At 41.8% G+C, this 18,499-nt stretch overlaps 1 protein-coding gene across 2 annotated transcripts in view; it reads left to right on the forward strand.

Moving 5' to 3' along the window:
• TMEFF1 (transmembrane protein with EGF like and two follistatin like domains 1) overlaps positions 1-18,499 on the forward strand; it is a 122,570-nt gene that overhangs the window by 38,130 nt on the left and 65,941 nt on the right. Inside the window, exon 1 of one of the 2 annotated variants that reach the window (XM_049635335.1) lies at positions 5,673-6,229. In XM_049635335.1, the coding sequence (XP_049491292.1) occupies positions 6,034-6,229 (196 nt within the window). In that variant the 5' untranslated portion in view covers positions 5,673-6,033. Of the gene's footprint in view, positions 6,230-18,499 lie in introns of those variants that run through there. The other variant, XM_049635341.1, reaches the window with a different exon arrangement.

Consider the following 18,499-nt stretch of genomic DNA (forward strand, 5'->3'; position numbering starts at 1 on the left):
AAAGTCTCCTGACATGCTGGCAGGGGGCTCAGGACTGTTTGTGCACACTCCTTGGTGGCTGCAGTCTCAGTGGTGACAATCTTTGCTCCATTTTGTATTAGATGATGATGCTTCTCCACCAGCTCGCTCACCTTAGTGATGTGGCGGGGCTCTGGAACCAGAGTCAGGTGACTCCAACTTCCTAGTTTTGTAGTTTGAGTAGTCACTTACCCTCATAAACCTCAATTTCCTCATTTTTAAAATGGAAATAATACCTACCAACAGTGGGTGGGAAGATTAGTGACAACAAATACAAAGTGGCTGGCAGTACCTGGGATGTAGTAGGTCTTCCGCGAATTATAGTTGCTATTGTTATGGCCTGATCCAACAATTATTCTCTCCCACTGGTATTATTGTTATGAGGTCTCCTCACTAGACTAGACGTTTTATAAGAAGCAGGGACTTTGTTTTGTTCACTGCTATTTCTTGGCATCTAGAACAGTGCCTACATCATAGTAGATACTCAGTAAATATTTGTTGAATCAATGAATGAGGTTTAAAACAAGCTGACCTTGCTGTCTTTACTACACTGGCTGACATTCAGACCCTTTTTACTCACAGGCATTTGTTCATGATGTTCCCTCTGCCTGGAACATTCCCTCTTCACTTGGTTAACTTTACTCACCCTTTTTGTAAACCTCTGAACTTCCCCTTCATAGTATTTATCAACATTGTTGCAATTTCACTTAAAAATGTTTTTTTTTTGGGGGCGCCTGGGTGGCTTAGTCGGTTGGGCGTCCGACTTCGGCTCAGGTCATGATCTCACGGTCCGTGGGTTCGAGCCCCGTGTTGGGCTCTGTGCTGACAGCTCGGAGCCTGGAGCCTGTTTCAGATTCTGTGTCTCCCTCTCTCTGTGACCCTCCCCCGTTCATGCTCTGTCTCTCTCTGTCTCAAAAATAATAAAAAAACGTTAAAAAAAATGTTTTTTTTTTTTTATTTATCATGAGAGATAGAAAGAGAGAGAGCGAGCAGGGTAGGGGCAGAGAGAGAGAGAGAGAGAGAATCCCAAGCCAGTTCCATCGGCTCTGTCAGCACAGAGCTTGATGCCAGGCTTGATCTCACCAAGAGCGAGATCACAACCTGAGCTGAAATTGAAAGTCGGATGCTTAACTGATTGAGTCACCCAGGTGCTCCGCAATTTCACTTTTATTTGCATAATTGTTTAATATTTGACTGTAAACTTCATTAAGACAGGGACCAGGTCTGTTGTGCTCACCATTGTATTTTCAGGAATGAGAAATAGGTCTTCAGTACAGACTTAATGAATGAATGAATGATTTCACTCTTTACTTAAAAAAAAATTTTTTTTAAATATTCTATTTATTTTTGAGACAGAGAGAGACAGAGCATGAGCAGGGGAGGGGCAGAGAGAGAAGGAAACACAGAATCTGAAGCAGGCTCTAGGCTCTGAGCTGTCAGCACAGAGCCTGACGCGGGGCTTGAACTCACAAACCACTTACAAACCGCAAGATCATGACCTGAGCCGAAGTCGGATGCTTAACCGACTGAGCCACCCAGGCACCCCTACTTTTTTTTTTTTTTTTAAAAAGGGTTGCTTTCTCTAGGAAGGGGAGTCCAATTTCTGAAGAGGGCCAGAGGTCAGCCCCAGGCTTGTGTCAGTGCTGTACCATAAATCATTTCAGTGTTTCTGGAGTGAGCTCAAGTGCTGTGACTCTCTCCTACTAGGGCCAATTTGTCAGTCCCAAATTGTCTCATTACCATTTATCAGGCCTTCATTATGCAGCTAGACCCTGCAGTGGGAGGTCCAGAAAAGCCCGAATTTTGGCCAGGCTGGGAGTGTGGAGTAGGATTTGCCATTTACTCCTACCCCCACCCTCATGCTCCATTTCAATCTAGTGTTTATCACACTGAGTTGTAATTGCTAATTTTCAGATGTCCTCCCCTCCTCCTCCTGAGACAGTGAGGCAGAATTATCTCTCACCCCTCAAGGCTACTGTGGTGCCTAGCACACAGCAGATGCTCACAAAGAATTCTTGAGGGAATGAGATTTTTCCATGAGTGAAGCCTTATTGAGGACAAAAACCAACTCATAGGAGAGGGCACTACTTTTTGCCTTTTTTTTTTTTTTTTTAATTTGAGCCCATAAATCCTTTTTTAAGTTAATTTGGGTTGGTTTTTCTGTTACTGGGAGCTGAAAACATTCTGACAGAGCATAAATAATGACATTCAAGTACAGGATTTCTGATAGATTATTTTTCAAAAATATTCACCCCATATTCACTCCCTCTCACTCACCTCCACAGAGTAGAGTTCCTTACTTGTTGTCTTTGGGTTCAGCTAGGAGACTCGACTGAGCCAGTGGAATTTTAACAGACAAGTGTAAGCAGGGGTGTGAAAAAAGCTTGCACAGTTGGGCTTCTCCTGCTGCACCACTGCCAACTCCATAAGAGTTCCTCCGGGTAGCTGCTTGCTGCTCCTTCAGCTGGGACCCCCAAAAGAATAATATTGGAGAAGATCAGAGTCAAGTTCAGCTAGACCTGCAGCTTGAAGCAGAGCCATTCAGCCAAGCCCAGTCTAGATTAATCAACCCCCAGATTTATGAGAAATGAATGTTTATTGTGGCACACTGCTAAGGTTTTATGGTTGTTTGTTATGGAGCCGTAACTGATCAAGGTTAGATCAGGGGTTTCCAAATTGGCAGTGCATGTGAGGTTCTAGAGAACTTTAATATAAATAAGGGATACTTGAATAACCCCCCCCCCCCCCCCCTGACTCCCAGCATGTCTGGAGTGGTGTTCAGAAATCTACTTTCTTTTAAAACTATCTGGGTGGTTTTCATGTAGTGAGTCCCATACTCTTTTGCTACCTGACATTTTGGGGTCACCAGTACTAAAGCACGTGACGGTTGTATTAGATGACCACTAAGATCTTTTTTTCCTGAGATTGGATAATTAAGGTCAGAGAAATCCTATTTCTGAAGTAGAGTCCTTTTCAATTTGACAACTTTTGAGAAATCTATGCTTAATTTTTCCTACCTAATTTGGAGGAAGGTGCAGATGTAAATTAATTTGTGATTTATGGCCACAGTGTTTTTGCTTTTTATTTAAGGGTTGTCTCCTCTTAGTTTTTATGCCTGAGCTATGGTTAGCAGTCAAATGAAAATTAAAGGCAGAATACAGGGGGTGAAAGAGCCAAGACAGAGGGCAAAAAAGAAGCATAGAAGAGGTCAAGATTAGCAGAGAAGCTATTGAGGGAATGGTCTGAGAAGGAGCCTTTAGCTAGCTGTGGCTTAGCAGTCAGGAACCTGGGATCATACCTGAACTGGAAGCCAGAAGCTGAATTTTCATTGTAACAATTGCTATGCCACTGCTAACAGTTCAGAGGTTTGAGGCAAGTCTTAACAAAATGTTAACAATATGAATTTATATAAAAAGTATGTTGAAAATACAATTTGAAAGAAAAGAGAGTTTTAAATTATAACAAAAATTTTCACTGAAAAAAAAATCAGACAAACAGAAAAATATAAAAGACAAGGGCCACTCATAAGCCCAATAGTCACAGTTAATATATAGCTGTATATTCTTCTTGATTTCTTTCCTATGGATATGCGCACACACACATGTATATTTTAGAAATATAGGATTTTATTATACTCATCAGTAGCCTGCTGTTTTCCATGTCAGTAAACTATGATGTCAGTTAATCATCATAGTTAAAACTGCAAAATACTCCTGTGTACAAAGAGGCAGGATACTTTGTTTTCCAGATGGACATTTAGATTATATTTACTATTATAAAAAAGCTCTGATGAACATCCATATGCACATTTTTGAGTGCTTGTACAATTATTTCTTTTTTTTTATTTTTTTATTTTTTATTTTTTATTTTTTTTTAATTTTTTTTTTTTCCCCAACGTTTTTTATTTATTTTTGGGACAGAGAGAGACAGAGCATGAACGGGGGAGGGGCAGAGAGAGAGGGAGACACAGAATCGGAAACAGGCTCCAGGCTCCGAGCCATCAGCCCAGAGCCTGACGCGGGGCTCGAACTCACGGACCGCGAGATCGTGACCTGGCTGAAGTCGGACGCTTAACCGACTGCGCCACCCAGGCGCCCCTGTACAATTATTTCTTTAAAAAAATGTTTATTTTGAGAGAGAGAACATGTGTGTGCGAGTGGGGGAGGGGCAGAGGGAGAGGAGAGAGAGAATTCCAAGCAGGGTTCACACTGTCAGTGCAGAGCCCCACTTGGGCTTGATGTCATGAACCATGAGACCATGACCTGAGTGGAAATCAAGAGTGGGGTGCTTAACCTACTGAGCCACCCAGATGCCCCATGTACAATTATTTCTTTTGGATAAATTCCAATACACAGAATTCCTAGGTTTAAAGGGTACACATATTTTAAAGGTTTTTGATATATAGTCTAATTGTCCTCCCCAAATGTATAAATTAATAGTGCTAGGTTTTGTCAATTCTTTTAACTATTGTTAATCATCTTCAGGAAAAAAATCTTGTGGTTTTAATCTGCCTTTCATTACTAGTGGGTTTAAATATCTTTTCATATATTTACTGTATTTTATGTGAATAAGACAAGTCAGCTCCTCTTCTCATTTTTCTGTTGTGTCAACTTTTTCTTCTTGATTTATGTTCTTTCTATTAAGTACATTGTCTCTTATTCACATTGAAAACATTTCCCCTGATGTGTTTTTGCTTGTGGTGGCTTGTCCCACATGCTAAAAATTTTGAGTCATATTTATCAGTTTTTCAATGAGACTAAGAAATTTCTTCTTAGGGGAGAAGCAGCATAGTCTATGAAAAAAGTCAGAGACCTTCGAACAATTCACTCCATAATCTTACTACCTGAGGCTAAATCTCATCTATCATGATGTGATAGGGAGAGCACTGGATTGGGAGTCAGATCACCTTACCTCTCTGAGTCCCAACTTCCTCATCTGTGGAATGGGGATGAGAATGAAAACTCCCTTGTAGGGCTGTAAAAAAGAATTGGAGAGAATGCTCTGCTCGTAAAGGGCTTCGTCCAGGTCTTGCATATGGCAAATCTGCTCTCCACGTTGGCTATTATGGGTGGGAGAGGGCAAAACAGATTTTTAAATTCAGTTGGTGTCTGTGGGAAAGGGTGGGGGTGAGGAGCCTAGAAATTTAGCCTATCTCTAGGAACTGCAGAGTTGGGGGTCGGAACTTGGGTTCCAATTCGCGTCCTGGCCATTTCTTGGTTTGTGACCTTGGACTAGTCACCTTCACCTCCCTGTGGCTCAGTTGCTTCACCTAGAAAATAGATGTATAATAGACCACCTGCCCTTCTTTCCCAGCCTGGCTGCTGAGCGAAGGAAATGCTTCAAAACCACTTGCAAAGGGCGGCAAAAATGTCTGTCAGGCTAATGCCTACAGAGCATCCCCGCGCCCGCCAGCTCCCCGCGGCCGGGCGGAGGAGCGCCTACGACCCCCGCCCTCGGCGCTCCCGCCCCGCCGCAGGAACAATAGCTCCCCCGGAGGCGGCGCCGGCCGCGGGCGGGGGCGGAGCTGCCGACGCGAGCTCTGGGGGTGTGCGCGGGGCGGGGTCGCAGCCACCCCTCCCGCCCGCGGCTCTGTCACGCGCCCCTCACCGGGCGGGCCGGGGTCTTTGTGACGCGGTGGCGACGGCCGCGGACACAAAGGGAAGGCGAGCGGCGAGTGAGGGGCTGGGTCTGCCCCCGTCCCGCGACCCCCGCCCGCCGCGCGCGCGCCCGTTCACGCCCCCAGCCTCGGTCTCCCCAACGCGGGCTCGCACCCTCGCGCGCACCCTCGCGCGCCCGCGACCCTCGCACGCGCCCGGACCCTCTGACTCCGTCCCGAGCGCGGCGGGCCGGGGCCTGGCGGGCGCTGCGGGTGGGACCGGGATGCTGAGGGGCTGCTCCCAGGCGCAGCGGCGCGGCTGCTAGGAGGCGCCGAGGCAGCGGCGGGGCTCCCGGTGCGCGGCTGGATGCCCCGGGCCTGCGGCTCCCTGCGCTTCCCGCCGTCCAGGGGCGCCAGTCATGGGCGCCGCGGCCGCTGAGGCGCCGCTCCGGCTGCCTGCCGCGCCCCCGCTCGCCTTCTGCTGCTACACGTCGGTGCTTCTGCTCTTCGCCTTCTCTCTGCCCGGGAGCCGCGCGTCCAACCAGCCCCCGGGTGGCGGCAGCGGCGGCGGCGGGGACTGTCCCGGCGGCAAAGGCAAGAGCATCAACTGCTCAGGTAGGAGCGGCCGGAGCCCGCCTCTGCGGCCCCTCCCTCCCTCCCTCCCTCGCCGCCGCTGCTGCTGCCCTCCCCGTCCCGGCGGCCGCGCTGGGAAAGGCCCGGGCCCGGGCTTCCCGGAGAGTGTGGCCGGAGGGTGAGCGAGGGCGGAGGGCAGGGCGCGAGCGTGAGGCGCGGGCTCGGGGCCCGGCGTTGGGCATGGGGAGTGGCCGTGAGTGCGACCATGTGTGTCGAGTGTCTGGGAGAGAGCGGCCCGGCCCGGCGTGCTCTGAGGTGGTGGGGACGGGACCCGGCGAGGCGGGGGAAGCCGGCCGGGGTTCCTGGTGTGACTGTAGGTGTGCACGCGGGAGCGCGTGTCTGTGTTGTGAATGCACAGGGGAGGCAGCGAGCGTGTGTGTGTGTGTGAGAGAGAGACAGAGACAGAGACAGAGACGGTGAAGGACTGGGGGTGCCGAGCCTGAGGGCCAGGGGAGTGACCATGTGCTTTGGAGGTTCTTAGGACACTGGGGAGTGGTCGTGTGGGTAAAGGTAACGGGTGTCCCAGAGGACGTGGTTTGTAGAAGTGACTGTGTGTGTGTGTGTGTGTGCGCGCGCGCGCGCGCGCGCGCGTATGTCCTTTGGGTTTAGAGGTGGGCTCTGGGGGCTAGGAGTGACGGCGGGTCTGTGGATGTGAGCAGGGAAAAGTCCTGGGGCCCAGGAAGTGACCCTATGTTTTTATGCGCCTTGCGTGGGGCTCAGGGGTATACCCTGGGGTATGCATTGAGGAGAAAGGATGGGAGTCCCGGATTGAACCCCGTTAGTATCCTTCCAGAGGGAGGGAGCTAGGGAGTCATCCTGTGCAGGGTTTGGGTATTGAAAGAGGTAATTAGATCTCAGGAAGTGCCTCTGTGTGACCCTGGGTTTTTAAGGTGGTGTGGAAAGAGGGAACCGGCTCGGAGAGTATAGTCCTGTGCGAGTGTTTGTGTTCTGCTGGAGGGCCTGGAGATTGGCAGCTACGGGAGCAAGGGAGTGACCTCTCCCCTTCTCCAAGGCCGCCTGTCCCTCCCCCCCCCCCCCCCCCCCAGCTCTTGGAAACAAAGAGCTTGCTGGGGGCTCTAATGGATAAGAATGGGGAGGAGGTATCTGAGCTGTAAAGTTCCTTCTTCCTTTCAAAAGGGGTCCCAGAGGAGCCCTGGGGCAAGGAGAAGCTTCCAGGTCTCATTTAGGAGTGGGTGGGTCTTCCTGGAGCTGGCCTAGCAGATGGTAGTGGTCCTCAGCCATGCCTTTCTAACTTACCCTTTTATCAATTCTCAATTCTCCACTTGTCTTCTTTAAACCACGGGGGCGGAAGAGGAGGAGTGGTGGGGGTGGGGAAGGGGGAGGAGGGGAAAGGAGGAAGGACTTCAGGCCACCTGGGATCTACTGGTCTGTCTGCCTGACAACCTTTGTACCTTTGGGCAATGGAAGGGGCATTGTTTCTGGGGGAGTGAGGAGGGAGTAAGAGGGCCTCAGCACAGATGCTGCCCTCCATGAAGAAAACCTTTGGCTTGCTGTTTAGATTTCAGGGTCTAAAATCTTTCAGTGATTTTCATAATGGTGTGTTTTATGTTGGGGATGGGATTTTGAGCACAGTAAACAATGGCATGTCCATTAAAAGCCTTTCCATCGTGTAATAACTTTAACTTTATTCTTCTAATGTTAAGTGGGATATGGGATAATGTTTAATAAATAATCACGCATTCATGGTTAAGAATAAAAACCATTTGTATATTAGAGTGCCTTTTTGTAGTAAATATTTGTTATCAAACTTGTAAGTGATCACACCATGTCAAAATATTTCACTGGCTAATGTGCAGTGATTATTTGTTCTTGCTAAGCTAATTTGTCCTTAGCAAAATAGTGTGTTGATGGATGTTTTTGTGTATGTATGTTTTCTAACTCTTTAGTGCAAAGTACAACTTTTAAGAAAGGAAGCAGAGGGCTGAAAACCCACATGGTGTAGGAAAAGGAGACAGATTTGGAGATCCTGACCCTTGCTAAGCAGCTGTGCTATTTGGAGCCAAGTTACTTAATTTTTAAAAATTTCCTCTTCTATTAAAAGACGGACTTGGATTTAATATCTAGCCTTCTTTCAAGGATTTATTGATATGTCAATAAATTAGGCTTATCAAATGAAATGTTTTCTAATGCTAAGATGCATTTGAATGACTCTGGGTCTAAAGCTAGAGTTTTAACTAAGTGATATTTGTACATTCTTGTTATAACTATTTCTAGGATGAAAATCTGGGAGTGATTCATATGGAAAAAGATAATTTTTTTAAGGAGTATAGAAATCCAGTGTGGTTTTCTGCATCTATTAATGAATGAATGCATCTTGAGATTTTACATAGTTTTTTTTCCTAGTTGCTTTTGTTACCCAGGTATTTCCCCACATAAGCCGAAGTTTAGTCCTTCATAGATTTGAGTTTCAAAATCTAAATGCTGGTCTTGACTCCCTGTTAATTTTCATTTTGAATTTTGGATCATTTCAGTCTACTCTGACCTTTTGGAGCCTGATTCTGTCAGGTTGTTTGTCTTTTGGGTCACTCAGCATCATGGCCCTTGCACATCTGAAGACCAGGTCTGTGCTTTATTAAATTAATAGAAGATGTCTAGATCATGGGAAAAGATACCACTCTGCGATTTTTTACTCGAGACTTCCTTTCAAATGGGTTGATGTTGATACATTAATCAACCAGATGTTCAATCGGCTATGCACGCTCCTGGTAGGGTTGAACAGATTTTTGAACTTCTGCTGTTCAACATTTTCTCATTTTGTTCACTAGCCTATTATTTAAAGATTCTGTCAGATCATCTTGTTAGAATCAGTTATGTATATGTATCATCCTCTGTTTTTCCCATTTTAGTGATCCTATCAAAAAGCAAATGTTGTATAGCCTGCCTTAATAAAGAGCCCATAGTGGCTTTTTACTTTTTATTGTGTTCAAAAACTTACCTACACATTCTAGACTTTTTCAGGGGATACATGGCAAGTTTACCCACTGATGTTTTTCTGGATCGGTATTTCTCTTTTTTTGAAAACTGAGAGTTTTCTTCGTTTCTGGTCTTCTGGCATCTTGTCAGATCTAAAAGTTTTTCAGTGTTGTGGAGTGTAATTTGTTTATATCAGGATGCAAATTCTTTTGAACTAGCTCCATATTCTGTTACTGTCCTTTCTTCATTGCACTTACCTGAGATGTTAGCTTCCTTTTATCAGAGTTCTGCCCTTCCCAGTTTGAAGATCATGGTCCTTGATGAAGATTACCAAAGCAAAGAAGAAACTGAATGGGTCTGTATTTGTCCTTGTCATCTCTTGATTATTACAACATCTTCCCAAAGCAGTGGGCCTTTTGTTTATTTCTTCTTGTTCTAAACACACCTTTTTTTATTGTTCTCATGCCTCGAGTCTTCAATCATTCTGGACTTTATAATTGTTGCTTTGGTCTTCTATTTTTTTTATTTGTACTTATTCTTTGAAAATTTAACTTAATCAGAAATTTCCCTGTTCATCCAAAGAGAAGAAAGTTGGGAAATACATGATTTATGTGAAGAAAGATGAATTTTGAACCTGAGAGACCAGGTGACCTTAGACATGGCATTCTTTTCTTATTTGCAACATGAAGATAATGATGGTTCTTTTTGACTCTAGGGTGTTTGAGAAGAACAGATGAGGCTAAATATGAGCATTTTTGTCTTAAGGAACGTGGTTAAAGGAGTGGAAAAACATACTGAGAGACCAATAAGTGGCATTTGGTGATAGATATAAGGTAGAGAATTTGGATTGGATTTAAAAAATGTCACAGAAGTTAGAAGTGGGTCCTCTGGATTGTGATATGGTGGTAAGGATGCTATGAATGGATGGTGTAAACGTCATATTAAGAGACATGCCTTGTTAGTGGCAATTCAGGATTTTGGGGCCAAAAAGTGAGTTTTTTCAATCTGTTTGGAATCTTCTAGATCTCTGGTATGTAATATGTGGGTATTTAATAATTTATTTATTGAACTTGATTGAATACCAGCTTAAGGTACTCTACTATGCTAGATGTTAAGGGAAATAAATGAGAGGCCATCCCCACCTTCAGGGGCTTTATATTCTAACAGAGGTAGTTAGTTAGCCTCTTATAAATCTATGTGAAGAAATTTCTATTTTATACATCCGGACTTTCTCTCCTACCCCAGTTAATAAGCTGTTTATTGAACACTGACAGCAATGGGATTTTTTAAAAGATACACAATTAAATATATTCACAAAGTTGTACAACCATCATGATTATCTAATGACAGAACATATTCATCACCTCAAAAAGAAAACCTTTGCTCCATGTTCCTTTCTTTCCACAACCCCTGACAAATGCTAATCTACTCCGTCTCTATGGATTTGCCTGTTTTGGACATTGCATTTAAATGGAATTATATAATATATGGCCTTTTGTGATTGTCTTCTTTCACTTAGGATAATATTTTCAAGGTTCATCCGTGTTGTAGCATGTATCAGAACTTCAATGCTTTTTTTTTCTTTTTTTTTTACAAAATCTTCGAGTCTTTCATAGCATTTTATTTTTTTAATTTACATCCAAGTTAGTTAGCATATAGTGCAACAATTATTTCAGGAGTAGATTCCTTAATGCCCCTTACCCATTGAGCCCATTCCCTCCCTGACAACCCCTCCAGTAACCCTCTGTTTGTTCTCTATACTTAAGAGTCTTTTATGTTTTGTCCCCTTCTGTGTTTTTATATTATTTTTGCTTCCCTTCCCATGTGTTCATCTGTTTTGTATCTTAAAGTCCTCACATGAGTGAAGTCATATGATATTTATCTTTCGGGACTTAAATGCTTTTTATGGTTGAGTAATATTCCGTTGTATGGATACATACCACATTTTGTTTATCCATTCATCCGTTGAGGGACACTTGAGCTGTTACCACTTTTCATCAATTATGGACAATGCTGCTATGAACATTCATGTAGAAGTTTTTGTGTGGACATATGTTTTCAATTCTCGTGAGTGTATACCTAGAAATAGAATTTCTGAATCACCTGATAACTCCATGTTTAACATTTTGAGGAATCCCAACCTGTTTTCTAAAGCAGCTGTACCATTTTACATTTTCACCAGCAATGTGTGAATGTACCAGTTTCCCCATATCCTGGCCAACATTTGTTACTGTCTTTTTGATTATAGTCAACCTTGTGGGTGTGAAGTTGTATATCAACGTGGTTTTGATTTACATTTCCCTAACAACTAATGACGTTGAGCACATTTTCATGTACTTATTGGCTATTTATATATCTTGTTTGGAGAAATGTCTATTCAGATACTTTGCCGGTCTTGATTTTAACTTTCTGGATTACACATTCCCTTAGTAAACCATTCTAATCAATTCCCACAACACACAGATGCTCAGGCTGGTAGATTAACTCTAGTTTGCCCATGTATCATTTATTTCTTTGCTTACCAAGAAAGAGTCAGTTGTGTTTGTTTTCAAATTTATTTATACCAGTGGTCCTTTGAGTATAAATTAATAAAAATCGCTCAGATTGGTGCAATATAAATGTAAAATGTTGTTTTTTATGAAATACTTCAGAAAGAGTTGATAAAGGTGAGAGGCTGAGAGAATTGCCTTTCAGTGAATTTGACTGTGGTCAAGACAACTGAAACAGATTGGGGAAATCTTACAAATCTCTGGAAGGATTCTGCTCCTACAAAATTTTGCAGGTATTTTTAAGTCTCCCTTTTACTTTAAAGGAAGGGAAAGTGGACATTGTAGATAGTAGATTATGGGTGTGGCTTATCCAAGAAAGGAGGGAACAGCATTTTGTAGACCCAAAGGTTTTGGTGCTACATAGGAAAATGAATATATGTTTATATGTGTGAAGTTAAAAACAGTTAAAATGTTTAATTTTTAACAGTTAAAGTATGTCTTATTTTTAAATGATTTTCTCCTTTACAAGACTTTTGATTAATTGATCAGCAACCACTCATATATATTTGACAGGAGTTTTCACTGTACAAGTGTTCTAAGAAAGGTAGTAGTACAGTGTTGAGGGCATGAATAATTCTGATTTGAAGGAATCAAAAAACAGTCTTCCCAAGTAAATGGCACTCAGTTGGGCCCTATAGTCCCAAGCTGAGTAGAATGTCAGCTTGAAACACTAGGCACACTTTTGCCTGAGGCCTTTGCTGTTGATATTCTTTGCTTGGAAACTTCTTGTCCCAATTATTTATCCCCTCAGCTCCTTCAGGTGTTTAATGTCACTTTCAAAATGATGCGTTAAAATTGAATCTTTTTCCACCTTCCATCCCCTCTGCCCCTTTCCCACCTTAATCTTTCTTAATGTTTTTTTCTTGTGCCAAAGCAACCTTTCCTGTGTGACTTAACTATACATGTTATCTGTCTGCTCTGTGTAGCTCCATGAGGGCAGGGGTTTTTCTTTGTTTTGTTCACTGCTATATTGACTGTACCTAGTTAAGGGCCCCTTATATATTTACTTGTAGAATGAATTAATAACTGAATAACACAGAAACTGAGGAAATCTGGGAAGGGTAGGTGTTCTAGGCCGTGGGAATGGTGATAGAAAAGATGGGGAAGCAAAGGGAATATTTTGAGATACTGAAGTGTGGGGATTAAGGCAGGAGATGAGTTGCACATTGCCACATTAGTGGAAGGCCTTGAAGGCTGAGCTGAAGGTTTGGTACTTGCCTTGAAGACAGAGGGAAACTTACAGGATTTGAGGGACATCGTGGTTTTACTTTATTTATTTTTTAAAGTTTATTTATTTATTTTGAGAGAGCGTGAGCACGTGTGAGTGGGGGAGGGGCTGAGAGAGAGGGAGAGAGAGAGAGAGAGAATCCATGCAGGCTTCAAGCTATCAGTGCAGAGCCCGACTCCGGGCTGGAACTCACAAACCTTAAGATCATGCCCTGAGCTGAAACCAAGAGTCTGAAGCTTAATCAACTGAACCACCGAGGTGCCCCTAGACTATTTGTTTTTATAAATATTCACCCACTTAAATGGGTGTAATTAAATGAAGTAATTATGATATTTGTGTTACCCTCCATCATCATCATATAGCCTTCTTTTTGGCTATTATGAATACTGTGAACATTCATATACAGATTTATGTGTGGACATATGTTTTCAGTTCTCTTGGGTTTATAACTAGGAGTAGAATTGCTGGGTCATTTGGTAAACCCTATGTTGAACATTTGAGGACCTGACAAATTGTTTTCCATAGTGGCTGTGCCGTTTTACATTTTCTCCAGCAATGTGTGAGGGTTCCAGTTTCTCCATATCCTGCTCAACACTTGTTACTGTCTTTTTTTATTATACCCTACCATTTTCTTTTTAGTTCATTTCTTTAATCCCTCATTTCCCCTGTATATGTAGTTTCTTTAATGGAATTTTAAATTCTCAGTTTCTTTTAAGCTGGATTGGGAGATAATGTCAACCCATTTATCCTCTTCCTCCCCCTCCTCCCCCTTTTTTTCCTTGTTGGAAACATTGTTTTAACAGAGCTATTTTCGTTATTCCTACAATTAGTTCCATTATTAGCTTCTCTCATGGGATAAATGAGGCATTTAGGAGTTGGCATACATTCTCTTCTCATGCACTTTGAAATTCTGTTTGAATCTTAAAATTCCCTCAGTATTTGCTTTTAGTTTATTAGATGCTTTACTGTTAATCCTTTGTTACTATTTGAATATATTTCTTTTTTACAGGTGTCATGTATTTTTCATGGCTCAGCTGTTTCATCATTTTTTGAAAAGTCATTTCAGGTTCTGAAGTTCTTAATACATTCTTCTGCCTTCAGAAACTTTGACAGGTATTATGTTTTCAACCATAGCTCCATTTCTCTTATTTTTGTGCAGATATTCTGAGTTTTCTTTTCCGTGGTTAAAAAGAAAGAAAAACCCATCTTTTTTGTTGCTGTTGTTGTTACAAAGGCAGCATTTATTGGATGTTAAACACATGAGGAATATGGAAAGATATAAAGAAGAAATCTGTGATGATTGCCATTCTCCTGTATAATATTTTAATGTTTATACTGAAATTGTTTCATTTTATACCAGAAAAAATTTGAACTTTTCTCTCGATTTCCCCTATTTGCTTTGCCATTTTTATGTTAACCTGGAGATCTTGTTCACAGGTCGGATCACTTTTTCGAATTTTTAAGTTCAGTTTATTTTGCATGGTCAGCTTTCATCTAATACTGCTTTGCAAGTATTATCTAAATAGATATCTATCCATGTCTAAACTGCTGATATTTCTTTATCAGTTCGGTTTATAGCCTAAATGATACGTTTAGATTCCCCATTGTTCACAAGACACTTTAGTCTGTGTTTAGTGTCCTGTGTTTGGTTTTTCATACTTTTTCTCTTTGAAGTGGTTTAACGTATTTTTTTAGGTGGTGCTGTATGTTTACCATTATTGTTCCCTTCTTCAAGTTCAGATCATAAGCATTTCCTAATTACAATTAGACCTAGTTGTGTGTGTGTGTTTTTTAATTTTGTAAATTATTTATTTATTTTTTAAATTGTTATCATTTCTTTTTAAAAAATATTTTTATTTTTAATTTACTTTTGAGAGAGAGAGTGCAGGGATAGGGGGACAGAGGATCCAAAGCGGGCTCTGTGCTGACCACCCGATGCAGGGCTCAAACTCATGAACTCGTGAGATCATAATTTGAGCCAAAGTTGGACACTTAACCGACTGAGCCTCCCACGTACCCCTGTGTGTGTGTGTTTTTAATTCTTCACTATTTTACAACAGTTTTTTGAATTTTAAGGTTGTGATTGTGTCGTTTTAAAGTTTTGGTTCAGCGCTTGGGTATCTCAGTCTGTTGAGCATCTGACTCGTGATTTTGACTCAGGTCGTGATCCCAGGGTGATGCTGAGCGCGGAGCCTGCTTAAGATTCTTTCCCTCTGCCCCTCCCCCCCCTTTCTCTAAAATAAAAGCTAAAAAAATGTTTTAAAAAAAAGTTTTGGTTTTGGTTGTTTTACCTAAAGAGGAAAAGTATCCTGTATAGTTTCCATTTCTCTTTTGTAAAGATCTCATTTACTCTTTGCAATCCAATGAGGGATTGTTAATACCCATTTTTACTTAAGGGAACCGAGATTTGTGAGAGAGATTTATTTAGTGCTTGGCCAATATCATATAGTTATTTTATTAAATAATTGGAACTCCAAGTCTGGAGCTCTTCTTAATGCAGCAGAGTTTTGTGAAGCCTTTTTTAAATGCACTTTTAAAATAATGTCAGATTCCCCAGTGCCAACTTTTAGCTTGTTTTATAGATTTTTGTCTTTGTGGGTGACTTCCCTGGATTCTGGCTACTGCCTATTCCACTTAGTGTTGTAGACACTAAGGAATAGTGGTTGAAAATTGAGCCAGAGGGGGATATTGTTGTGTTTAGATTTATTTATTGATATTTATTGATAAAAAAACTTTGATGGAGGAAATGTGTTAATTGTACCTACAAAAATCTTAAAATACATATGTAAACATGTACATGTTGTAAAATCTAAATTGGATTATAGCTCTGTATAGTTTTACAACCTGCTTTTCTTCATTTCACAGTGGATCTTGGTCTTTGGATATCAGTGTATATGTTTCTAGTATCTACCTTAATGGCCACGTAGTATTTCATTAATAGTTTATTTAACTAATTTCCAACAGATGGATGCTTAGGCGGTTTTCTAGTTTGCTGTTATAAAAAATGCTGCTGTTAACAATCACCTATGCATTCATTTTTGTATGTTTTTCTTCTATCCCTGTTATAATTTCCTAGAAATAGAATTGTTTAGTTAAAGGGTAAAGATTATTAAAACTTCATTGTTTATTGCTGCATTATTCTGTGAGAGGTTCTACCAATTCACACTTAAAAAAATTTTTTTTTTTAATGTTTACCTTTGAGAGAGAGAGAGAGAGAGAGAGCGCACACAAGCAGGGCAGGGGGAGAGAGAGGGAGACACAGAATCTGTAGCAGGCTCCAGGGTCTGAGCTGTCAGCACAGAGCCCCACTCGGGCCTCGAACCCATGAACCATGAGATCATGACCTGAGCCAAAGTCGGACGCTCAACCAGTTGAGCCACCCAGGTGCCCCCAATTTACACTCTTACAGTTGGTTTGAGCGCTCATTTTCCATACCTTCTCCAGCAATGGTGTAAAAAATTAAAAAACAAACAAACAAAAAAGCTAATAGTATAGCACTTATGATGTGTCATGCACTGCTTTGGGTGCTTTCCGTATCTTTATTTAATTCTTTGCCAACATTATGAGATAGGTACTTTTATTATCCCCATTTTACAGATGAGAGAATAGAGAGTGGTAAATTACTAAGGTTACAGAGCTGATGATAAGTGTAGAGCCAGGGTATTGATCTTGGTGGTGGGTCCTAGGGTCCGTTTCTTTTTTTTTTAATTTTTTTTTTTTTAATTTTTTTTTTTTTTAACGTTTATTTATTTTTGAGACAGAGAGAGACAGAGCATGAACGGGGGAGGGTCACAGAGAGAGGGAGACAAAGAATCTGAAACAGGCTCCAGGCTCTGAGCTGTCAGCACAGAGCCCGACGCGGGGCTCGAACCCACCGACCGCGAGATCGTGACCTGAGCCGAAGTCGGACGCTTAACCGACCAAGCCACCCAGGTGCCCCTAGGGTCCGTTTCTTAAACATCAAATTATAATCCCTGTTCATTTCTGTTTGTTTCATTTTTTTTCACAGTTTAATAAGATTGTTTTATCTGATTATAAAAATTATTTTTGTTTTTTATTGAAATATAATTCATATAACTTAAAGTTTACTGTTTTGAAGTATACAATTCAGTGTTTTGTTTTTTTTTTTGAGAGAGAGAGAGAGACAGATTGTGAATGAGGGAGAGGTGGAGAGAGAGGGAGACACAGAATCCGAAGCAGGCTCCAGGTTCCATGCCGTCAGCATAGAGCCTGACATGGGGCTTGAACCCATGAACCGTGGGATCATGACCTGAGCCGAAGTCGGAGGCTTAACTGACTGAGCCACCCAGGTGCCCCAATTCAGTGGTTTTTAACATATTTAATATGTTGTGTAACCATCACTACTATCTACTCTGTAATTATAGAACATTTCCATCACCCCAAAAAGAATTTCCATGCCTATTAACAGTCAACCCCAACACCTCTCTGCCCCCATCCTCTGCAACCATGTAGAGACTTTGTGTCTGTATGGATTTACTTATCCTGGACATTTCATATAAATGGAATCATACAACATGTGGCCCTATGTGCCTGGCTTTGTTCACTTAACATAATTTTTCAAGAGTCTTACATGCACATATTTGTTTTATCTGATTAATTTTTTTAAAGTTTATTTTGAGAGAGAGAGAGTGAGCGCTCAAGCACACATGAGTACGAGTGGGGGAGGGACAGAGAGAAAGGAGACAGAGAATCCTAAGCAGGCTCCACGCTGTCGCTCCATGCTGTCAGCGCAGAGCCTGATGGGAGGCTCAAACTCACCAACAGTGAGATCATGACCTGAGCCGAGGTCAAGAGCGGGATGCTTAACCAACCGAGCCACCCAGATGCCCCTCTTTTGTCTGATTTAAAAAGTAATACAAGTTCATTCTGAAACTCAGACAATTCAGAAAAATACAGAATAAAGAAGAAAGTTCAAATTCCACCAAGTGATAACTGTGGCTTGTATTTACATGTATATACCTTTCAGATTTTTGTATATAGGCATTATAAATTAGTTTGTGACATACATTTAAAAAAGTCTGCCTTTAAGAAAAATTTACTGTGTTATGTCAGGAAATAGGGAGATTCTTCATCATTCTTTTTAATAACTACAATGTAATAGTTTTTAGATCCACAAGAGGGAAAACTCACACAAGTTTGCCAAGCTAGTCAGAAAAAGAAATAGGAGAGAGTATTGCAGTTTGGGATCTGTGGTTAGTACTGGGTAGGGCTGGGAAGACCCTGAGTATCTAATACCCAGCTTGAGATCTGGATTTTTTGTTCTTTCTGATCCTGCAATAGACAGTCCTTCCCATCATTGCCAGAAGCAGAGGCATTTAGAATTGAGGCAGCAGGGAATGATTTTAGGTGTTGGGTGGAGGATTGACACTTTCAAAGTGGTGCTTAACAAAGGGTAGTTTGGCAGTAGTGTGTAGAATGGGATGAAAAATATCAGAGTCAATTAATTGGGTGGCATATGTAAAATTTTTTTTGTTAAATATAGCTTAGAGAAGTTTTAGTCATCTCTACTGTTAGTGCTTT

Source organism: Panthera uncia, chromosome D4 (genome assembly GCF_023721935.1).
Source record: "Panthera uncia isolate 11264 chromosome D4, Puncia_PCG_1.0, whole genome shotgun sequence".
Taxonomy (NCBI): domain Eukaryota; kingdom Metazoa; phylum Chordata; class Mammalia; order Carnivora; family Felidae; genus Panthera; species Panthera uncia.